Source organism: Bemisia tabaci, chromosome 7 (genome assembly GCF_918797505.1).
Source record: "Bemisia tabaci chromosome 7, PGI_BMITA_v3".
Taxonomy (NCBI): domain Eukaryota; kingdom Metazoa; phylum Arthropoda; class Insecta; order Hemiptera; family Aleyrodidae; genus Bemisia; species Bemisia tabaci.
The window spans coordinates 24,927,762-24,952,817 of record NC_092799.1 but is presented as its reverse complement, the minus strand read 5'-3'; the positions used below and the strand labels follow the sequence as shown (position 1 = coordinate 24,952,817).

At 34.7% G+C, this 25,056-nt stretch overlaps 1 protein-coding gene across 3 annotated transcripts; it reads left to right on the top strand.

Annotated features, from left to right (window-relative positions):
- The first annotated feature begins 13 nt into the window (after positions 1–13).
- On the top strand, positions 14–22,969 carry RSG7 (Regulator of G-protein signaling 7). 3 transcript variants are annotated; one of them, XM_072302365.1, is made up of 14 exons: positions 14–193; positions 452–591; positions 867–1,053; positions 2,385–2,481; positions 3,512–3,562; positions 7,554–7,660; positions 8,614–8,665; positions 9,520–9,743; positions 10,810–11,030; positions 11,571–11,684; positions 12,129–12,254; positions 13,590–13,776; positions 15,766–15,858; positions 16,497–22,969. In XM_072302365.1, exons 3-14 carry the CDS (start codon positions 916–918, stop codon positions 16,560–16,562), a joined length of 1,476 nt encoding a protein of 491 aa, XP_072158466.1. In that variant the 5' UTR covers positions 14–193; positions 452–591; positions 867–915; the 3' UTR covers positions 16,563–22,969. The 3 variants fall into 3 exon arrangements, with proteins under 3 accessions (XP_072158466.1, XP_018899893.1, XP_018899894.1); XM_019044348.2 differs by lacking the exon at positions 452–591 and having other exon boundaries at positions 37–193; XM_019044349.2 differs by lacking the exons at positions 14–193; positions 452–591 and having other exon boundaries at positions 919–1,053; positions 3,512–3,611.
- The last annotated feature ends 2,087 nt before the right edge of the window (positions 22,970–25,056 follow it).

Sequence of the window (25,056 nt, the reverse complement as noted above, 5' to 3'; positions counted from 1 at the left end):
TGACAAAAATGTATTCCCATTTTATCTCTACATTTTTGTTCTCATTCCTTCGTTTTCAAAAATAGCATGACGGAGAAAAATGAAAAACTTGCTAGGAATCGTGAATTAGTTCTTATTAATGGTGCTCAATTTATAAGGATCGTATTTTATCGTCTTCAAAAGTCAAAGTCTCAGGACACCAAGAGTTGAACAGGTAAGTTTTGCGTTTTGCATTCTCTCTTTCTGCAGGCTCAGATGATCATAATTTCTTCACTTCACTTCAGTTGACTGATTCGAAGTTATCGCAAGGAGAAACGTTATCAGTTTATCACCGAATGTGTTTTTATTTCCAATCTCCAAGAATCATTTACAGTGAAATTAATTTTCTCAAAAGTCTCCCTGTGTCTTTTAATATTTCTCTGAAAATCCGTCATGCTTCAATTTATTAGAGACTTGAATTGTGATTCAATAGGCTAGTGCATCAATATCTAGGAACTGGGCTAGGCCATGGACATGAACAATGCCAGTCTCTCCAGCCAAATTATGTCAGATGCTTAGCTCCCCACACTCATGACTGTCATTTATTCTCCTCCTGATACTTTGTGAGTTCAGGTGAGCATGAACCACTCATTATTTTGATTCTTTCGACTAAAACTATTTGCTTTCTCCTATCCCCAAAGTGGTTTACTGTCGAGACTAGACTTGACGCAATTATGTACGGACGAGCTATATCATCAAATTATGGCAGCCAAAAAGAGGCTGGGCTAATCAAATGCCAAGTAACTGAATAGATTATTTCCTTATCAACATGTTAAATGACTCTCTTAACTCCCTGTAAATTTCAGCTGTGTTGCTCTTATTGTCCTAACATGTTGCTCCCTCTGTAGTTCGCAGGCAAGCTGAGGCAGCGTGCTCCTTGAGAAGAGTCCTGGAGCTATGGTCACAATGAGCTCAGAAAAAGCCGCACGGCGCAAACTGGAACCCAATCGCGCTAACATATCAGCGAGTCAACCTCTGCCCCAAATTGCGGCTCATTCTAGTGATGAATCACCGAACCATTTAGTTTACAAGAAGGTAAGTTGCCATTCGGATATTCCAACAACGTTAAGTGAAAATGAAATATGATAACCATTATGTGATTTACATCTGTTTCACACTTTTTCACTCCAGGATTATTATTTAACCTCTCTGGAAACATTTTATGAAAGTTATGCTAACACAGTTACAGAAACATGACGTGCAATAGAAGAGTTTCTGTGGGGTCTAGTGTTCGTTGCTTATTAGTGGTTCTTCAAGTCTTCACTCCTGTTGAATTCATTCATGAGGAAATATCTTTGCTAGATTTTAAACATCCTGCAACACTTTAATTTCTAAATTTTATCTTGATTTTCCTTAATGTGTCTTACCTAGAGTATTGACTGACAACAGTGTTTCTCTCTATTTGGAGGGTCTTTGAATTTTTTAAGCGACAGAAACTATGATAGGTAACTGCCATTGATGACAGCATTTGAGGATTCCACTCATGATGGCATTTTTGCCTGTCTGGATTTATTGAAATTTTTCCTGTCCAACCGATTTTGGGGGCGGGGGTTTATCATATTTAATGTAATCTTCTGGCACTGAATTACTTACCATTTTCTGAATCTAAGGTAAAACTATTCACAACACGCAAGGAGTTAAGGTGATTCGATGGACGCCATATTTTGTGTCAGAATGGCATGCGATATATCGCATCAATTGGTTCAATTTTTTCAGCTCCTCGTCATTTTTCTCCAATTTTGAGATCGCAATTCTGTTGTTAGGAGACTTTAGCACTCACTTACCAATTTTAACAAAGAAATTCAATGTAATAAAGGCGTGGTTTTTTCAGAGAGAAAACACCGCATTCGATACTGATATTGAAACTGCACTCGAATGCGATATTTTCTCTCTGAAAAAACGACGCCTTTATTACGTTGAATTTCTTTGTTAAAATTGGTAAGTGAGTGCTTTAGTCTTCTGACAACAGAATTGCAATCTCCAAATTGGAGAAAAATGACGAGGAGCTGAAAAAATGGAACCAATTGATGCGATACATCGCATGCCGTTCTGACACAAAATATGGCGTCCATCGAATCATTTTAGTATGTTATTCTTTTATGTTAATTTGAATTTGGACTTTAAAATTTTTCTGCATTTTTTTCACTCCTGTCCTAGAGAACCCTCACTTTAGTGTAGGGCAGTTAATTAATTAATTAATTCTTCAAAAATGTTCATTATTATCAAAGCAATAAAAGTGAAAGAAAAAAACGATAGAGCAGAAAAATTGATGTTGCTGATTCCCATGTTTATGTCAAATTTTTTTGTTTTCTTCCATTCTTTTTATATGTTTTAATATGGGTATATCTCTGTGTGTATTGTTGCAGATGGAACAAATTATTGAACGGATGCAAGATGAAAACACTGGAGTACCTGTCCGCACAGTCAAAAGTTTCATGACCAAAATTCCCTCAGTTTTTATAGGTAAGCTCTTCGTTGTACATTCTGTTATGCTGGTACAATCGGACACATTTATGCGCACAAAGTCTTTTTGCCTCAAAAGATTTCCCCAGTAGCAACGACTGTTATTAAAACTTTTATAAAATTCTTAAATTTCAAATAGACAACTCTGAAAAAAAAACTGTTAAAATGTTCGTTTTAGAAAACTCTTTTTGGTTATTTTTAAAGTGAAATTTACGAGCGGTCAAATTTAAGTAAAAAAGTGTTAAAATACTTAAGTGATATTTAAAGAGTTCTTTTAACACTTTTTTCCTTGAATTTTTCTCAAATTTTACTTTTAAAAAAAATAGCCGAAAATGGTTTCATGATATGACCATATTAACAGTTCTTCCAAGAGTTTTTGAAAAATGTTTTCAGAGGTCTTTGCTACTAAGGTTGAGAAAAAACCCATTTTTTTTTGTATTCATCCTATTTTTAGGTTAGAGTATGGAGGGTTTTGGAGTTCGGAAATTTCATAAATGGAGGATTATTTTGGAAGTTCATAACTTAACTTAGTAATCATTAATGAATGGACCATTAGACAGGAAAAGAAGCAAGAGGATGTTAGGTTGCCATTAGATGCTTGGGCTGTAGCCTGAAAGAAGCTGTGATTGTCGAGTGCGGCTTGGCGCCTAGTTGCTAGCTGTTTGAAGAATATTCCATTAAACTTTCAAGCCATGAAGTTAGCTTGGTTCCCTTTGAAAGGAACAGCTTTCTGTGGAATTTTTCCTCCGTTTGAAGAAGATTTTACGGAACTCGAAACAACAAACTCAGTATGGTTCTCTTATAAAAAAATAACTTAATGGGAGCAGAAATTTTGAAATTCCACAATTGAGATCTATTGTCTCCAAGGTTGAACATTGAGATGGGTAATATGTCAAGTTGTGTGAACTCATAATAAATGCATGTAGATTAATTTATAAGAAGGATAACTTCTTTAAAAATTCTTTGTTGTTGCATTAAATTCCTCAATTCTGCAGAAATTCTCTAAACTGAATTTTTTTTCCCTCCCCAGGAGCCGATCTCATCTCTTGGATGCTCAAGAATTTAGATGTTCAGGATCAGGGTACGAATATTGGATGTTGTGTGTGGTCTGTGTTCGTGGTTGTTGTTAGGTAATACATGCATTGCTGTGATGTTTTATGCTTTTTTCTAACGTACTTACTTGCCCTATCAAGCTACAGCTCTACAGTGAGAGTTCATGACATTTAGTGATAAGTCAAACCGCAAATCTTTACTTGGAGATATGTTCTTCGCATGATTTTTTTTCTTTGAAATGAGGACAACTGTATTTCATTAAGCATTTTACACAATGACCTTTATTTGATGGCTTTTCTTGCTGCACTATCAAAATCTAGATTGATTTAAACCATCAAATGGATAACTAAAGTAAAATGGAAAACTGAAGTAAAATCTGTAGGATTTGCAGTGCAGACTCATTCCATAGATATTTAGTAGGTACTTAGTCACACTGTACTTAGTTGACAATTTTCTATATCCTATAATTTTTTTTTAATTTGTATCCTTTGTGTTTGAGTGTTGACCCTTAATTGGCAGAATCACCTTATGGGTCGGGCCAGGGTGTTGACCTGTGGTTGACAAACATTTTTCTCCATTAAAAGGTAAAATGATGTGCTTCACTCCATAGGGATTTTTCTAAACTATCGGAGATCCTTTAGTTAACCTCTCACTGCCGGAGGTTACTGGTGGCTCATTTTTACTGACTTTGTTTTATGCTCGAGTGCGGTGGAACTGCTTCACTGGTTATGCCCAAGTGTACATGAAGGATGACCCCAAAAATTAATTTAGTATAATGGGAGGAAACAGCCTGATATAGGTATGGCAGTATACTTCCTGGAGGACAGGACCCCTCTGAGGGGAATTTTAGGGTAAAAAAACTGTCAGTCAGGGAATAATATATTCAGAAGTTCCATTACCATACAACTCGGTTACTCAGTAGTTTTGATTTCAAATATTTTTAGTACCTATGAAAAAGTTCTGAAGTTCTGCGGTTGTGAAATCTTTCCTCCTTAATATTTTAATCATCTCTGTAAGTTCCATTTGACACTAATTTTTTGTTCTTAATGCATTTTCTTTTGTTTCGTCCGTGCTTGACATAATTTTTATTCGCAGCATTGCTCTCATATTATTTACCTCTTTTTCACCCTTAATTTCCTCAAATGTAAGGACTGTAGAGATTCTAAATTTCCATCTAATCAGTCCCTAAACTTTCTTATCTTCAATCCTCCTAAAATTTTACTCCTTTTTACTCAATATGGATTAAATTTTCAAAAATACCAAGTTGATAAATTATATCATTATTGTCCTATTTCATCTTGCAACCAGATTCAATGCTCTCTCGTTTTTTTTAATACTAATGAAAATTATCTTTAATTTTCACCGGGTGTAATCTCAACATGTATCTAACAAATGAAATCTGCTTTAATCAAGTGCATAAAAAATGTGTGTCTAAAATGATCCAATTCCTTTAATTTTTAGCTTTTGATACAATTATTCAACAATTTTTTATTCAAACACAAACGGATTGCAGTGAACGCAAGGGTCGTAAGACGGGATGTTGGAGTTTTTTAGCAAATTGTTTTATTCCCATCTGAATGGCTAATTGGAGAAAAAATAAATGAACCACTTTTTGCAAAATTGATTCATTGATGGGTGTGGACTTCAGGGGGACTTGATGGACCTAGGGTAACTAAGAGCAGTGTGCTCGGCTGTTTGGTCTTAAGAACCCAAAAAATCAGACGGTACTGTTATTTTGTACAATACAGGATTCCCAAGAGGTTATCTTCTCTTTGCATTGTCTTATTAGAAATGAGTTAGGCCTCTGAAACCTTGTCCTTCAAGAACCTTCTTCTCTGTCACAAATGACCTATTAATATTTACACTTAGCTCATGAAGAGCTAGCTGATTTCTTGCCACATTGGCAAGGTGAACTAAGATGAATTCTTTTCCATTTTGTGTAATGTATAAATTCTTGATGTTTTGTTGCGTTGACGTGAGCTGTTCAACAATTAGCCCACAGCGCATAAACTGAAATGATGTACCACCCAAATCTTACTGGCACAAAATAGACAGAATTGTCCAATAAGCAATTTTACCACAAAAAAAAAAAAAAAATGATAATTTATCATAATTTTGTTTCGTTTCAAGCATTTAGTCTAAATTTCCAGTGGAAGCATGAACAATTTGGTTCAGTGAATGATGTGTTGCATGTCATTTGAGTGTTACTGAACCTTATATGGCTGCTCATCAAGCATGTTTTATGTTGATAGCTAAACTCGGAAACCAAGCTAACTCGGTTTCTGATATTGTAGACTTTGCCTCATAATTTATTTTTTTAATGGAAAACTGATCAGTTCAATTCCATAAAGAAGACCTTGCCGGTAAATTCGGTATGATGCACTTTATGACATGTTAAGGATGATGAGTTTTAATAATTGAACGTATTTATGCTTAAAAGAACTGTATTGAACAGAAATCCTATGCAGAATTTTAACTGAGAAGAGCTCCTCCTACCTTGCCATACTCGAGGAAAGATGAGACAGATCTGCTGCATCAGCTTCTTTAGAATAAAAGGCTTTGTATATCCGACAAAGCAGTTTCAAAAAGGCCAAAAATTTCCTTTGTAGTCCTGTTTTTCCTCAAATTGATATCTAAAAACACTCAATGGAAATTTCAAGCATTGAAGCTGACATGTTTCTCTTGGAAATAATAAAATAGGCGCAGTAACTCTGAGTCAAAGATCCATGGTTGTCGAGTTTGGCCATCAATATGCTATCAGTTCTACCTAGAGTTAGTTGGTTTATATAGCTTGCTGTTCATTTCTTCTGGCTATTGAATGTAATTTGTTTTTAATTCTCAGGAAATGCCAAGTTGCTCATTTCAGATAAGCATTTCTTTCTGTGTGTATCCTGTCGATTTTTTTTCTCTTTTTTTTTATCTAAAAGGAAGCCTAAAATCTCACGTTGAGTTTTTTGTACTTGTCAAAAAATGATGTTCGATCAATTAGTAATTACGGATTAGCTAAGTGAGAATTCTGAATATCTTCCCACAATCAAATACTTAACAAACAGTAAGATGAACACTATGTAATTGACTATAGGAAATGAAAAGCATCACTCTCACTTGAATTCACATTTTCTTACATCTGTTTTGGTGTGGAATGTGTTTTTCAAAAGTCAATTTGTTCCTGCTAATGCACGCAAGTGTCTGCGAGACATTTTGCCGGTACATTTCGTTCTGCTCGACTTTGTGCTATTACTCGGCTTCAAAAACATGAATTACAGCTTTTTAAAACGTCCATTCACACTCTATTTTTTAAAGAGGAAAAAGTACAAGGACTGAATCGCTAGATATTTTATCAAATTTCGTCCATACAGAAGTCCTGTAGCCCAAAAATTTTGAAAAAAATGACTGAAATTAGTTTTTAATAAAAGATGAATGATAGCGGAAAGTGTACATCGATAGAAATGCTTATTTTCAAAGTATGATTTGAAACAGACAGCACACCTTCGGTTGAAATTCAAGTCTAAAAAATATCTCCATGGTGTAAAACAAATCATGTAAGGCAACTCAGAAAACTTGTATCTGAAAATGAGACTTAGCAACTTTTCTTTTGTATATTATTTTTTAAGAGAAAAATGTCTTGTTATAATTTTTTAAAATTTTCTTTGATTTCTCTTTACCTTTCCTTCAATATTCTGTGCGTTTTTTAAGTCATAATGTTCGAAAAGTCATAAAAAAAAAAAATAAAACAATCAAGAAGATTTTGGTCCACTCTAATTCAGTCATGCGTTTTCCAAATTTAGCTAACGATATATTTGTCAACAGTTCTCCTCTTTGTTTGTGAAATCATATAAAAGTCTGCTTTCTCTGCTAATGCAAGTGTTGTAATACGGCACCAGAAAATGCTACTCCTTTTCTAAAAGGGTCTTTAATAAGAAAGACTCAAGGAGGATCTCTTGATTCTTTTCTGTAATACACATCACAAACTATCATGTAATTTTTCTAATTTTTTTTCTTTTTCCATCTATTTTTAGCGGAAGCTCTTCATTTAGCCCACCTCATGGCAATTCATGGGTACTTATTCCCCATCGATGACCATATGCTTACCGTGAAAAATGACAATACATTTTATCGATTCCAGGTAAAAAAAATCTATGTAGTATTCCTCATATCAGGGACCGTTGTGCCCAAAACAGCAAGGTTTATGTACCTTTTTCTTCCTTTTGTTTTCAGTTTCAAAAGTTTTTTATAATTTTACAGCCTGTTACAGCATTTTTGTTGTCACGCCTATCATCAGGTCTAAAAACACCTTAACCCAGAAAGGAGAACATAAGTCATAATTGTTCGCCGAAGTTTGGGATGTCATGATGGGTGAACAATTTTGGCTTTTGTTTTCTTCCATGTTTTTGGTTTTTGGCTTTTACTTGTTTTTTCATTGAATCATGACTGATCAGTCCATAAGGTCTAAAAGAGCTCTTAGAATCAAGAATGATGGATGTATAATAAAGAAAATAACGACCGTGTAAGTCGGCAATCACATAACTTGGTATGCGACGTCGCAGACTTCCTGTCATACTTTATTTTTTAAACGGGAAACTACACAACGGCATACTTTAAAACTGCCGTGATTTCTCTTCTCTGTGCGAAGAAAATTGTGCAAAAAATTTAAGGAATGATGTCGATTTGTTCTCTTTTAAAAAAATAACATAGAGGCGGAAACTTTCAGACACCACAGACAAGATACGCAATCGCAGACTTACGCTGCCGATATGTCAAACATTCTTTCCCAAAAATGAAGGGGAAAAAAATGAATTACACCTCCAACCCTTACTCTGCAGCCACTGGTCTTTTCCAGATATTGATTAGTTAAGATTTTATCATGTGAGACTCCTATATTTCAATCAATGAAATCTGTAATAAATCTGTCAGTAGTCTAAATTACTCCATACTCCAAGAAAATAGTCATTGTATCCTCAAATTAATTTTCTTGCGGCAGTGCTCTGCTTTGCTTACATTCTAGTATAGTCAAAATCACTGTTTCTTCAAAGACTGTTCTATCCTTCATAAATCAACCACTGTTCTTCTCTTTTTTAGACCCCGTACTTCTGGCCATCGAACTGCTGGAAACCAGATAATACGGAATATGGTAACTATGGTTTTTTCCTCCCTCACCTGAAAATGATGTGCTCAGGGCTGGTTAAAAAGTGACGAGATTTTTTTTATTTTATTTTACCTTTCAATGAATTAGTGGGAGAAGTAGCAAAGAAGCAAGCCACATCTCCTTCCGACGACTTTTTTGGCCTTTTTTCCTTTTTCGAAGTACTGAGTGTTTTTCTGTGGCCTGACTCTAAAACGCAGGGCCGGGCTAGTGCCTGGTCTACCATCCCCCAGATGGCGCGCCTGGATTTTCCGGGGGATTCTTTTCCTCCTTAACATGGTTTGGAAAACGTAGATGTTTCTTACCTTAGGGGCTCTTTAAACTCTCGTAGTTGCAATTAATTGGACAACTTTTTCAAGGGAAAAAAACTTTGCAAACTTGGCTGGCCGCAATAATAAATTCTGGACATTTGATTAGTGTCACACTCATTTTTGACTCAGTGTTTCATTTAGAAAAGAGAAGAAACTCTGTGCTTGGAATTTCAAATGTATTTCTTCACCTGGCACCTGGAGGGTTTCTAATTGGCTACTGTCAAAATCTATTCAACCATTTTCTGAAGAATTCCTTTCTACAAAAGAAAGCAGCTCTCAGGCGGCGCGGGAGTCTTGTTGGAAGTTTCATCATAAACCAAAAAATCTAAAATTAATTGCCGTAGATAAGTTTGAGGTTCAAATCTTGATGTTTGTTGTCTTTGGGCTTTGAGTTTGTGAATACTTAAGGTAATTATTTTTCAATAAAAGGTTTTATTGTAGAATCAATTTCGATGACACTGTATTCACTATTCACTCTTGTTTTGCTCCTCAAATAAAAACTCATAATAACTTCTCTTCTTTTTGTTGCAGCTGTTTACTTGTGCAAGCGTACAATGCAGAATAAAACGCGCTTGGAGTTAGCTGATTATGAGGCTGAAAATCTTGCTAGTCTTCAAAAAATCCTATCCCGAAAATGGGAATTCATCTTTATGCAAGCAGAAGCTCAAAGTAAAGTTGACAAAAAAAGAGACAAACTAGAAAGAAAGGTCCTAGACAGTCAAGAACGTGCATTTTGGGATGTTCATCGACCCATGGTAACCATTTACTTTTTTCTCCCTTTCAATCTTTTTCATGTATAATTCCATCTTAAGTCTACGTTCCAAAGGGTTTGTTGCGCTAGTCACAGAATCATGTTTTTATGGTTGGAGAAAAAACTAATAAGATCTGTCCAAACGTCAAATTTCTAAGTCCTACATTAACAAACATTTTGTCCATAAAAAAGTGGTGTATGACATCATCCACTGAGGTTTTACACACCGTCGTTTCATTCACCTTGGAGTCATCGTGTTTTACATGGAGCAACCAGTCCAAACTGGTGTATCACTGGTTGATGAAAAATTAGACTCATAAATAAGGACAATTATTTTCGTGTCCATTATTATCGAAGTTAAACAGGATGGGGTGATGACAGGTGGCTGCCAAAATAATTGCTTTTGCTGACAAGTTTTATACAAGATCTGAGAGTTTGTTTTCTGCAGTTTTCAAGTTTTTCAAAAGTATTTCAATGTTTTGTGTTTTAATCTCAACTATAAATTAACATACGTCCATTTGGAGTCCTTTAGCATGTTAAAGCTACCAATTTACTCTACCATTTAGCTGTATATTACGGATCGTCTCATGAGGAGCCAATTTCTCATGTCAGAAAGTCTTGCTCAAATTATTACACTCACAAGTGAGAATTGGGATGCATCTTTAGGTTCTGAAGAATCCGGAACACATAGTTAGTCACATATTAGACTATTACTCAAAGTCAGTTTCAATTTTTTCAAGCAAATATTTCAGTGAGGCAATTGATGAAATTATTGTTAGTGCACCGGACAAGACAAGACTAGGGTGAGATGGAGTTTTGTAATTGGTCAGCCATGTTTTTTGGACAACAAACATCCATAGAATGGCCAGATATAGAACTTTCCTGTGAATCTCAGCTGTCAGAATGATATGGTCGACAAGTCACTTAGCTCAATTCCATCCTAGTCTAGTCCTTTGTCCAGCTGGCAAAAGCATAATTTCAACAATCGACCCACAGTCTTGCAGATATCGGTAGTCACTACCATTCTACTATTGCTTTCATTTACTTCTTGTTCATTTTTATGATTATAGCCTGGATGTGTAGACACAACAGAGGTTGATAAACGGAAAGAGTGTCGGATGACTAGAACTCAGTCTAAAAGTGGAAAAGAATCAACAACTCCCATAGTTCACGTTCCTGCCACAATAAATGTTCAGAATAGCAAAACAATTCAAGAAGCAAAAAAAGAGGTCATAGGGCTAAAACTCAAGTTAGATCGGCGGAATATCAAGCTTTCTAAAGTTGCAGAAACGTATGTAAAATATTGAAAGTTGTTCTTTTAATTGTGCAGAGGACTTTGTATAGTTACTTAAGGTATTTAAAGCTCTCAGGAAAATCAGGATATGTCTCTCATAATTTACCCTGTATTTAGTAATTGAATTAGTCATTTAAAAACATGGTGCTAGGTTCTTGAAAAGTCGTCAAACACCTGGGACGATCAGAGAATTTCGCCAAACTCTAAAAAGTCAGAGAATTTCGCTAAGGAACCTTAAAATCCTTTCTTCCGACAATGACATTCTATCATTTTCTACTGCGTTCACTCACTCTATCGATAAAAAATAGAACCTCTGCCTTCATATTCTTAAATTTTCCCAAGTCAGTAGTTGAAAATTTTCGAAGTGATAAGGCAAAATGAAGGCAAATATCTCTCTAAGAGCAAAAACAAAAAATGCCCAAGCACTGTTATCAAAACGGTCATAAGCTGTTTTATAAGTTGTAGTACTTTTATAAGTAATGAAAGAAGAAAGAATCTCAAGGAACTGAAAATCGTTGTTTTTTTTTTCTCTTGCAGGTATATAAATTACTTTGAACAATACATTGAGTATGATCCATTTTTCACCTCCACGGAATTTCCAAATCCATGGCTCTCTGACACCACTGAATTGTGGGATCAGGAAAAGCTAGCGTAAGTCATTTTTCCTTCACCTTTTACTATCATTTCATTTTTTTCTCTGATTTAGCATATTAACTCACAGTTTTTACTGAATTTTTCAAGCTCACAGAACTCACTGGTCAAAAAATTGTATCCTCTTAGTTTTGTAATCATACTGAGATGTAACAGTCATCTTTAAAAGGTACCTCTGTTATCTTTGCCAAGCTCATATAAAACAGCATTTCACCTTTTCTTTCATTGTCATTCTAAAGAAATTATTTTGTGTTATGCATTACTATGACAAGACCAACTAAAGAAATAAGTTTAAGTTGTTTACACTTCTTGTTTTTCTAAACTCCGAAGCAACTGGTCGTAACTCAGCATCCTATATCAAACATTTATCAAGTACAGTTGTATGTACCACCAGTACGACGAAGTACAGATCAAAATAAGTCATTTCTCAATGTTTATTTACAGGAAAGAAATAACTATTCGGCGAGTCAAGAGGTGGGCTTTTAGTCTCCAAGAACTTTTAGCAGATCCTGTTGGGCGAGATCATCTTACAAAATTTTTGGAAAAAGAATTTAGCGGAGAAAACCTCAAGTGAGTATTTCTTTCTTTCTCTCTTTCATGTAAATACACAGAGGTGTAAATGGCCTTAGATACTAAAGCACTGTTTTAAAATAAACTTATCTTACTACTACTACTACTTTCTTTCTTTCTTTTCTTTCTTTCTTTCTTCATCATTTCTTCAAAGGGCTTTACTCCCATTTTTACTGTCTAATTAGAAGAGTCTGCAAAGATGAACAGTAATAAACCCTCCTGTTTTGCAGTTGCAAGAGGATTTTTTTTTGATGTCTTATAGACCTTCACGACATTTTTTCTTGTTAATTTCATGCAGAACATGCAGAAATTACCCAAAATTAATATGTGAGTGAAAGATTACTGTTCACTGTTCACTGTTCACACAAAAATCAAATTTTACTAACTTTCCGCTTGCAGGGAGAACCAAAATGAACATAGTCAAATTGGTCATTGAAAACAAACTTATAACATGACGAATAATTAGACTTTGTCTTTTACCTTTTCTTCCTCTTTTTCTACATCATATTTTTTTATCACCTAGTTTATCAAAAAAATCTAACACAGAGAAAAAGTAATTTCAGTGTGAAACTTACTGAATTAAGTTGAGTACTTTTCAGATGTACTAGAGCACTACATGTTTTGGTTTCCCCGGCAAGTGAGAAGTTTGAATCAACCTAACGAAAACAGCTGAATTCTCATCAATAAGTTAAAATTAAACATTTTCAATGTGTCCATTGTATATGTATGTATGTGATCCCATCACCCACCATACATGTATTTTAGTAAGAATTAGTAGTTTCTACCCTGTTTATTGGTCCATTCTGTTTTTTTAATTTGTCAGTCTGGATTTTTCTTTGAAAGAGTGGGGTTCCAGCAATAGTCTGTCATCGTGTCAAATTTCAGTATTCAGGTCATTTTTTTCAGTGTGTTCCTTTTCATAAGGATAAAAATAAAACCCATAACTTTTCTTACCAGGATTAATGGAGTATTAATCCTGCACTTCATGTAGCCCTTTCAAAATGAGGACATGATATCAACATTGTTAACCCAACTATTTTTAAAATTGTCTTTTCACAGCAGGCCCTGATAAAAATCAGAAGACTCTGGGGGGGGGGGGGGGGGCTGAAAGATTTGAGGGGTCTCTAATAAAAGTTGACATATGAAGACTGTTTTTTTCACTGTTAGTCACAAATGTTGAATCCGGTACTTGTTAGCAAGTAATTAAGCAATTTTTTTTCTTAAAATAACAAAATGTATACAATTCAAACAATGTTAATCCGCTCAGCGAACTGGAGACCTCCCTTATTATCTCCATTAATTTATTTTCATTTTATTGATGACTTACTATTGCAGATTTTGGGAAGCAGTCCAAGAACTGAAAGCATTGCCGCAAAAAGATGTTGAAGGCAAAGTGAATGAAATTTGGGCTGAATTCCTAGCTCCTGATGCAAAATGCCCAATAAATGTTGATTCTCAAAGTTATGAACTGACAAAGAAAAATATGCTTACTCCAGATCGATGGACGTACGACACTGCAGCGGTAAGTATCTCTTCTTGTAATTTTAACTTGACTTTTCAGGGCACCCATGTAGCACTTTTTGATGGAAAACTGACAATTTATCGTTTCAATTTTTTAGTTGCAATTTTATTACCTTTTTATTGCAATAAAATCCTTGGTATCATCAACATTTAAACAATGTTATCTAATTTGATGGCAATTTTTATTTTTCTTTTAATGAAACTGCAGTTTAATCACAAAAAATGGTGGTTTTATTTCAAGATAATGTGATTTTTTCCTCCCAATTTTATCATTTATAATTAACTTTGATATAATAGTGATTCTGTTACAAGAAAAATCTTGCTTAAAGGAAGGGAAATCGGCCCCTCCACGGAATCGGGAAATTTTTTTATATTTGACAGTTGACGATGCATTTGTAACAGAAATAATTGAGTTTTGCCAACACTCACATTTTTAGGCTGCATAACAGGGGCCTAAACATGGCTCTGAAGCCCAAAATAGCTGAAAATTCGCGTTTTTTCGTGGTTCTACCTCAGATTCCGACCTTGGTCCAAAGGGGATGGGTCATGAGCTTTGAATATGATGTCAGGGACACCTAAGTATGTAACATACTTGAATATGATCAACTGTCCCCTTTGGGCCCAAGTATAAAATTGACCTTTCCGAACTCTCTAGCCCAAACATGCTGAAAATAATCCATGTTTTTTGCGATTCTGCCTCAGATTTTGACCCGGGTCCAAGGAGGAAGGGTCATGAGCTCCGAATATGATGTCAGGGACACCTAGGTATGTAGCATACTCGAATATGGTCTACTGTCCCCTTTGGGCCGAAGTTCAAAATTGACCTTTTCTAACTCTTTAGCTTGAAAATGCTGAAATTAATCCATGTTTTTTGTGGTTCTACCTCAGATTTGGACCTGGGTCCAAAGAGGACGGGTCATGAGCTTTGAATATGATGTCAGGGACACGGAGGTATGTAACATACTTGAATATGATCAACCGTCGCATTTGGGCCCATGTCAAAATCTGAGGTAGAAACGCAAAAAATATGTATTATTTTCAGCATTTTCGGGCTATAGAGTTAGGAAAGGTCAATTTTGAACTTGGGCCCAAATGCGATGGTTGATCATATTGAAGTATGTTATAAACCTAGGTGCCCCTGCCTTCATATTCAAAGCTCAAGACCGGTCGCCTTTGGTCCCAGGACAAAATCTGAAGTAGAACCGCGAAAAACACGAATTTTCAGTTATTTTGGGCTTCAGAGCCATGTTTAGGCCCCTGTCTTGCCGCCAGTATCTGTGAGTATCGGCGAAACTCGATTATTTCTGTCAGATATGCATCGTCAACCATCAAATATGAAAAAATTTCCCGATTCTGTGGTGGGGCCAATTTTGGCTCAAATCGCAACCCCTCCTTTTAATCTTTGTTAGTAGGTTTTTCAGTTAAAATTAGTACCAAAGTACGCAGAGAAAATCAAGATAATTTAGTGCATCAAATGATGAGAACGAATTTGAGAAATGGATGAATCGAAGGGACAATAAAAAATCTGTGATAATGTAGTTTCAGGGAGGAAGAGGAGTAAAGCAGGGAGAATGTTGAGGTACTGTAGAAAATTGAAATAATGGAATGCTGTTTTTTTTCTGATAGAGGATTGAAAGGAAAAGAATATTCTGTGAATGGATCATACTCAATACATCAAACAGGCATTCTTTGGCTGAGATCGTATGGATACTGATTGGTTCAACATGTAAACATAGCCTCAAAAGTCAATCAAGTAATCTGTAGGACAGGATTTTGTGATTGATCTTTGATTCTCATGAGTACTACATGGCAATGAAAAGTGAAATTTTTCGGAATTTTCTCCTTTTTAGCTTTTCTGATTTAAATCCTAAAATTTTTGTTTGAGGTTATGTTCTGTCGTTCTGAACATCAAACCACTATCAAATATGATCCATATCTCTGCTTCAGCTATTTTTTTTATGTTAACATTGATTTTCATTTGTTATCTCAGGCACATGTTTATCATCTAATGAAAAGTGATAGTTACCCGCGCTACCTACGGTCAGAAATGTACAAGGACTTCCTCAGTGGTTCGAAGAAAAAAGTAAGTACAGGTAAATTTGTTAAAAGCTCTGGGAAAAGAAACAAACTTTTTTCTCAAGAGAAGTGAAAAATGAACAAGATGCCACATGCCTTTTAATTGTGTAATTGGGATACTTATAAAGAAGAACGATGAACTTGAAGAGGAAGATGCAATTAACGTACATCTTGATGGAGGTGTTTCACAATTTCCCGTATGACCTCATCTTTTTAAAAAAATATAATGAGACTTTTTTGAGAAATATTCTCGGAAGGGCTAAGAAAAATCTCTCAAAATTGTGTGCAGTAATGAAAAAGGTATTGGTGATAAATTATCCTTTTAAAGTAGGAAAAGCTACAGCTTTGTGATCTTCCAAGTAGAGGTACAAGGTTGTATATTTTCCATCGTTTAATTTCATTAAATGTTGTAGTGAGTGATATCAGCCCGTCTTCATCATTTGTATTACATTAGTATACTCTTGAAACTTTTGAATTCAACTCTATCTCTATCTGCTAAACATTACACACAACAACCTAGCATCTAGGTGAATCTACATCCAAAGCTCTCAAAGTATATAGCTTGCTTTTGCACTCTGCAGCCATGCTTTTGGCTTTTGATCATCATCAGACTTGCCTTTTTACTTTCATAAATTTATGTTTCAGACTTCAGTGAAAGGAATACATTCTATCGTTTCGTTTTCAAGACGCAAGGATGCCTCTACATCCTAGTTGGTTTTCATTGTGGTCATCAAATTGTTCTCTCTCCCAAATTGCTGTACTGTTCTTTCAATACTCAGATTCGTAAGAAATTTCTTACCAGGTATCCCATGAACTAAGTTAACATTACCCAACCCATGCATTTTTTACGTATAGCATAGCAGTTGCGTAATTTATCCTATCATTTGATAATCTTGACTGTCTACTTTATAGAATTTGTAACTATGTACTGAAAGGATATCTGTTCCATTTTTATCTGATGTTAGGTACTTCTGTTCCCCTTTTGTTTTTTGTTGCTATCTATAGTAGAATTTAAATTTTTAAAGGCAAAATTTACACCATTGTCAAACTACATGATGGCAAGGCTAAATAATGTCTTCAACAATCTTGCCTCAAACAACTTGTACACTACTTAATCTAGCTTTTTAATCAAAGGCCATACTGCTCCATTAAACAAAAGCCTGACTCTATGACGGAGCCTTCTGTTATGCTCCTCAAGCACTGAAACATGGAGCAGTGTAATCAGGAATTCTTCAAAAATTGGAAGATTTTACAACTAAGGTCTTTAGAATGATAGCTTGAACACCCCTAGATCCACCGGTGGTTTTCAACTGTAGCTGAGTAAGTTTTATTTTGTTTTTGTTGGCATTTGTTTCTTTGTAGTTTGGAAATAGTGCTAATTTTAAGCCTTAAAGGTGCTGGATTTTTTTGATGAATCCTTTTGTTCACAAACTTGTACTCTTGGCTGCGTTTTTTTCACTTCATTTTTCCATTTATAAGAAAGGAAGAATATTTTAATTTTTGAGTATCATCGCAGCCTTTTCAGATTTTTTCTACTGACACATCGTCGCACATCATAAACTAAATACCAAATACACACAAGAGGAGAGCCTACCACATTCACCAATCGGATAACGTTTAAATGGCAAATGCACAGAAAGTGATTTTGTTTTATCATTATCTCTTTAATACCTAAGTACCAAGTAAAAAACTTCAGAATAAATTGAGTTGCAGAATCTAAATCTTTTGAGTCCACCTAAATCCTCATGAATGCCTGCTTAGTCTTTTTCAGAGGGTGTTTACTTATGGCAACCGTGTTTCTTAACTAAATTGCACCAATGAATGTCTTTTTTTGGCAGCATTGAAGATAAAATTAATATTCTATGTGATGATGGATGCCTAGCAAAAGAACCCTTGAGGTGAAAAATCAAATGGTTTGTTACAGCAAAAAAAAACTCATCTGAGCTCCAAAATATCAATTTTCAGTTTTTGATGCTACAGGTTTTCTTTTACTTCAAAACATAGTGGCGCACCTGTAGGGGCTCAGTGGCTCCCGGTACATCTTTATGTTACTTTAATAGGTTGACATACAGCTAGCACAAAGCCATGAAATTTGGCGATTTCACATTGTAGAAGCCAAGATATTTGCAATAGAGCATGCAGACTATTTTCAAATATGTCAGTGAATAGTGGAAGAATTAAAAGTCTTCCATCCCAGTTGGTTGCCTTCAAAATTCTTCTTTGAGGTCCTCTCCAATGGACCACCAGCCAGGATGCACTTAAAGCATTCTAATATACTGCCGATGAAATTCTCAAACTAGTATCTTGTATGCAGGATTCGAAAATACTGAAATGACTCCAAAGCAAGATACTAACGTTTTTATTCAGCACTATAGTTTTGAAAAATTTGAATGCCCACTCACAAGAAAGATCAGAGTCTACGTGAATCAAATTGTGCTTTACGATGATTTTGGCAGGCTTTTTAATCAAGCTGTGCTCCCTCTGCTCCTTGTGTTTTACAAAGTGTAAACAATGTTCAACAACTGAGTCGAAGCACCCAGATTGAACTTGTCATATTTTCATACTGCAGAGATCGTCACAGCAACATTTACTGTGCGATTTAACTCTTGTAAATTATGGTCTTCCTGAGTGGAAAGTTTGACTTCATGCATTGAAAAACATTAAAATCTGGGTTAGGAATTACTTCAAATAGTTTCTGTTGCACTTATCATGCTCTACATGAAATTTTGATGAGAAATTATGTAAAGCAATTTGTAAATTTGCACTTTGCCTCGTGGTCCATTTAGGAGGAGCGCTTCAGGTTTCCTCTTTACCTCTTGATGGTTCGATAGAAATAGATAAAGAAGCCTTAAAATGAATAATTTTTAAAAAGCAAAACCATCTTGACCTGTATGTCCATAGCTGAACATCAGTTTTCTTTTCTAGGTTCCGAAAATTGCTTCTGAGGGTTTCCTCTAATGTAGAAATGAACCCAAGAATAGTAAATTGGGTTGCTTCTTCATGAAACTAGAGAACTATATCGAGATCTTACCTACAAAATAAGTCTGTGTGTCGAAATATCTAACTCCTGTTCTAGTTCATTAAACTGATAGGGCGATAGTATATTCATTTCTTTTGACTTATTTGTACCATTCTTTTTTTTATATTTACTTATATTTTGTCTTATAGCGTGTTCATACATACTGATTTACTCATCCATGTGTTCATCACTCTTTATTTTGGTCCTCATCAGGAGCTACGTTTCCTCAGATTTCGTGCTGGAAGCGTAATGGGTCAGTGGGATAACATTTTTGCAGTGTATCTGACAGTTGATCCCAATGTGAAATTTCATGAAAAAATTAAGAAGTTCATTAAACAATTTTAAAACAGCTCTTGAGAGGGGGGGGGGGGGAGCTTACTAAAATCCGAGCATCCAATGGTGGACAGTAGTGATGATGTAACCAGGCCATGTCTTCAGCTTGGCTATAGCCAGTGAGCGGACTCGAACTACCTTGCATGCCTACATCATAACAGACTGCTGAAAATATTGTTTCCAAAGGGTCCAGATTTTGGCGACTTCAAAATCGACTTTCTCCATAATTTTAAGTAAAAAAAATCTGAATAAATTACTGGGAGCTCTACTCAGTCAGTACTTCAAGAGAATGGAGTAAAAAAAAATGGGTGTTACTGACCCATTGTAACACCAGCAGATGAAACAGCACGATCAAAAAAAAAGTGGCTTCATTCAAAATTGTGAAATAGGTGCATAGCAGAGTTGGTGGCATGGATTTTTCTTTGACACGCAGGCTCAGAAAAACGCAACTTCAATTTTGTTGTGTGGAAATGAAGTGGGAAACTAGTGTCTGTTTGCATTTTTTAGTCGTAAGAGTTATGTTTAATTATTTTGTTATCATTTAATTGTTTAATCAGTGTGCTTTTCAAAAAGCTTAGGCTATTTTTATGAAGCATCCTAAGAATCCTCGGGGCAAAGCTGTTTCAGTCCAACTGAAAGGGTAAAAGTAAAGAAAGAAAGCTATTTTGTCAGAACATGATATGGTCTTGCATGGTCTTAAATGCAAAATGGATAATGTAGAATATGACAGGAGGATATAATGCAGAAATTTTTTCGTCTGCTTTTATCTGGTTGAAGTTGTTCTACAGCTTTTTCAAGAAAAGTTCGATCACTGATCACTGATTTCTGAATTCAAGGCATTTTTAAAGAATTTTTGATACTCATACCATGATATTGTATATCAGGTATTAATATTCAAAATTTGATCAGAAAATACTTTGATATAATTCTGAAAGTTCCTCCTGAGTAAATATTGCAAATCAGGAGGCAAAATAATCTCCAACGTTTCCTGAAGGCTTTGAGAATATTTTCTGATCGCATTTTTTTTATAATAACACCTGATGCACTACACTTACATGTAACTTCGTGACATTTTTCAGATAATGTTCTAGAACCAACAATCTTCAAATGATTAATCGACTATTGAATTGTTCCTGTAAATACTAAAGATTAAAGATCCACCTTTGAACAAAACATGTTTAGAAAATCTTGTCATTTTCTGTAATCGTTTTAATCTAGTTGATTCTCTTTTCGATGTCAAAAACGATTTTTTTTTTTTCATTTTAAAAAAAATTGCATTCTTTTTTTAATCAATTGTTTCTGGTTATGAATTTAAAAAGTTTTTAATTAAATTTTAATGGAAAGAATGGCTGTCCAAGCAAAAGTGGCGAAGGAGAGCTATTCCGCAGTTTTAAAATTGCTTTTATTTTTTTCTCTTAATTTGACTAATTTTATATTATTATTGATAGGCAATCTGGATAGATTTGATTTTTTTAATGCTGTGATATATTGCAACTGTCTTTTTAGTTACTCTAATGGTCATTTTCCTCATTATTTCTTCTGTAAGATTTACCAAAGGAGTTTTTTTTTTTTTTTTTTTTTTTTGTGCAGCGGTCAGTTGGGTTTTTGTTGCACGATCAAATTTTGGACCAAAATCAGAGTCCCCTTTCAGTGAGATCAATGATTATAGCCAGAAATGGAAGGAATATTCTGACAGAGTCGAGCAAAACGCGCATCTACATCCTGGCGTTTCCAAATTACATATCCTGTTTTATTTCTTGGAAGGAAACCAATGAACATTTTCCCTTAAAATTTTGTGGAGATAACCTTCTTATTGCCATAAAAAATTGTTTTACTTAACATTTTCCATTTATGAGTGTTGATTTTTTCAATTCGATTTCAACAGATCCACCTCTTTTTTTTAAAATTGTTAATGTACTTATAAATTAATTGAATCATTCATCTCAGAACAATCTCTTCACAAAACAATGTCAATTTGGTCGATTTTTTTACTCAAAATCTGGTGTAAAGACAAAAAGAATGTACAAGATTTTGATCTTGCAACTAAACTCTTATGATGAAAAATTAAATTAGCAAGGAACCATCAGTATGCACCATTCTCAAAAAAATAAATTAATTGATCTAAAAGGCACTCCGAAGTAAAGCTTTATTTTATTCATCGGCAGCTATTTATTGGAGAAGTGTAATTAACTGCCTACAGCGTTGTAGATTTGCTAAAATCAATTTCATTCTCCGAAAAAATCCAAATTCTGATAGGTGTTTGACATTTTACTTGTTACAAAATCCCTAATGCAATCCGAGACTAGTTGAATAGCTACGTCAAGATGGGAAGACTATTTCTGTGTATTTCATCAGTACCTACAAGTATCATTTCCCCTCTCTGCAGTGACAAAATTTATGAGAGTGCACAATATACTCTCATATCAAATTTATGGGAGGAATAAATGTAAGGATCTTTAGTTTTGTTTTTCTAGTTATTTTTTATTTCTGGCCCCTCATTGAAACTTTTTTGTTCCCATCTTTGTGAAATACAGTTTGCAGGTAACCAGGTAACCTAAGTTCCGAGCTGTGGTTTAAAAGCCAAGTAACAGCATCCATTCATTTACTGCACTGATGTATATTTGACTCATGTAGATATTAGTAGTATAGAAAAATACCTGGGACATTCATTCCAGTTTTCTAATTTTCCCCATGAATCAATATCAATTTCAGAAAATATCAATCAAGAAATTATCAATCTCTCTTTATATTTAGAAATCAACAACAAAATCAAGAAATATATTTCTTTCATAAAGTTCCTAGTAGAAATACATATGTAGTTCATTAAAAAAAATGACACTGGTATGAGTTATATTCATTAAAAGTTATGGGAATAAACTGCGTCCAGGACATTCATTTTAATAGTCCATTTTCTCCAGTAATCAAAAGTTTTTCAGCAGAGGAGGTTCCTGTAAACTCTTAGAGTTAAGTCCCCAATTATTTTATTCAAATTTGAACTTTTCGTTCTCTAATGCATTTACTATATTTTTCCTTTTAAGTGGTATCTTTGGCTGTTTTATTAGAAGACAAATCCACAGTAGACTGTTTAAGTTCTCATTCATTTTCCTCTTTTAATTTCAAAATTCAGTCTCCATTCAATGTCTCCAAATTTTGATAATCCAGTGCAAACCCTTTAATTTAGTTTTACTCATACCTAAATTATCTTTAAAGTGGTAACTCTTAGGACCAGTCGATACCCATAGCTTTACATTCTCATCTTTTTGGATTTCATGAGTCTACCCTACCAGCATATCACCCATTTTAAGTATAATGTATTGTCGCAAACTATTGACAATGAGTCAGTACTACAATCCCATGCAGCCTCGCCTAACGAATCCAATTTTTCATACAATCTTAGTCTAGCATTTGCTGTTGTAAATAAAGCTATATATATAAATATTAGTACTAGCACTATTCTCAACGTAATAATCCTGAAATTTATTACCATCTGTACCATCTCTTTTGTCAGATAATTTACATTTATATCTGTCAATCAAACATCAAGTAGGTAGTATCTCATAAAATCTTCTTACGTCAGTTGCATACTGTTTGACTCATATGTTGCCTCTGTTCAAATTCCCCCTAAACTATTCCAACATATTTTCGCTACTATACTCTTCTCCCAGGGTTTACTCCAGTTTTATTAAGATCTAAGTAAGTCAATGTCTAATCTCTGTTTTATATCCTGTAAATATTCTTCTTTTGAATTACAATTATGACGACTGGATTTTTATTTTTTTCTGTTAAATTTTTCACATACCCTTTAAATAATTTATCAGTCTGTTTTTCCATTCTCTAACATGACTTTTATGAAATCCTATAATCATTATCAATTGCAATCATTCTTCGGTCAACCTTATTGGAGGCATTTGAATTTTCACTATTCTCCTTATTTCAAACAATACTTACTGACATAATAATTTTTGAACATCGACTGATACCTACTAAAAAACGATTTAAGTTTTGAGGAGATGAATTGCCACATTTCTAATTCCGAACCCTTTTTCATAATGATTTTTTAGTTTGGAAATCTTTCAGGATGTCCCGCAGGATAGTAATCCTGTATAGAACTTTCTGGTATAAACCACCAATATCTGCAAATCCAATTTTCTTTTTCTCTGAAAAAAATCAAATTTCTTCTTTAAATCGCTTTAAAAATGACGATTTTAAAAGGTCTGAACTTGGGAAAATCTCCATGACCTCTCGGAAACGTTCTTCAGCTTTAGGTATCCTTGGAAAGTAATCAATCCAGAGAAAATTGATACAAGAGTCGAATTAATAACTGAGTAGAAGTCTAAAAATATCTTGAACAAAGTGGTGAATAGTAGAAGGCTGTTATTGAAACAGGTTCACCATGAGCAGATTTTAAATCGGCCCGATTTAGGGTTTCTGGTTGGTCTAACTGGAATATTTAGTCGAAATATCTGTTCCAGTCATGACTATAACTCTTGTTTTTAGTTGCTGCATCTGGAAACATTTTCTCATTATATTTTTCCATCGATGAATGTAAGTCTAATCTTTTTGTTAGCAGCCATAAATTTTGTCCTATGAGTGAAAATTATCCATAATTTTACAAGCTTAAAACTGACTTCATAAATTACACGAAAAATCCGAAATTATCTTGCTGCTCTTTTCATTCTCAGTCCCCACAAGTAATACTAGCCAGAATTATTTCATAATTTCATCACTCAGGAAATTTTAAAAATTGGAAATTCATTTCTCCCAGTTAATCCCCCCCTCATCATCCACACAAAAAAATGTGAACTTGGTAATTTTATTTTTTTCATAAATCATTTGGACAATGTCATAGTTTTGCTGCCATCTGGGTGAAGTGTTCTAGGTACTATAACTCATCTATTTACCTAATTCACCTTTGTCGTTCATGGTTGCACTCTCGCTAATAACAGAATGTGACTACAAATTCAAACAGACTGCAGCAGCTAATTATTTAAGTCTTAGCATCTTGACTGAAAAACTTGATCATTCTGACCAAGGCAACTAAGAAAATTGTTTATATTAACCAAGATAACGAAAGATTTTAATCGTTCTGATTGAGGGGGTTTTAGGAATTTTAGTCATTGCAATTAAGGCCACCAACATATCAAAAGAAAAAAAAAGACGCAAAATATCATACTATGATAGATGCACTAAAATATATCACCCAATATAATTATCCTGCCCCTTTAGTAAACCATTGCAATTTGCTTAACCAAGTCCCTGAGATAAAATAGTACCGGCGAAAATTTCTTTAATTTTCAATTTGCCTTCAATACAGTGTGCAGCAAATGCTGTCGCAGGGGTGTTGAGCGCTCAAACCATGGCGCCAGCGACCAGCCGAAGCTGACAATGAAACGCGATTGCCACGGCCCTCTCACCCACCAATAAAAATCATAAATAAAACGTCTTGCAATCTGATTTCTCTCGGGTTTTAAAAACATGGTACTGTTCTTCAGAATTTTTTTTCTTTCCCCTAAATACGCGTAAGCAGCGACCTGCAACATCATTTGAAAAACCCGCGCTCTTGTCACGTCACCCCCTCCTCTTTTTTTAAAGTTTCCTACATCTACAGGATTGCCAGTTCGTCAGCGATATTAGTAAATTTTATGAAAATAATTTCCACGACTTCTCTCCTAAAGAAAACTCGCTAATCTTGAACAAAGTAACGTTCACAGGATTTCAAATCACACGAGGACTTTTCATTCAGTTCTCTAAAGCCGGAGACTTTATTTTTACACGTTCATAGTAAATCTGCCGGCACTTTCTTTCCGGAAATCCTGGCATTTTCGGTACCATCTCAGGCCTCGCCTCGCTATC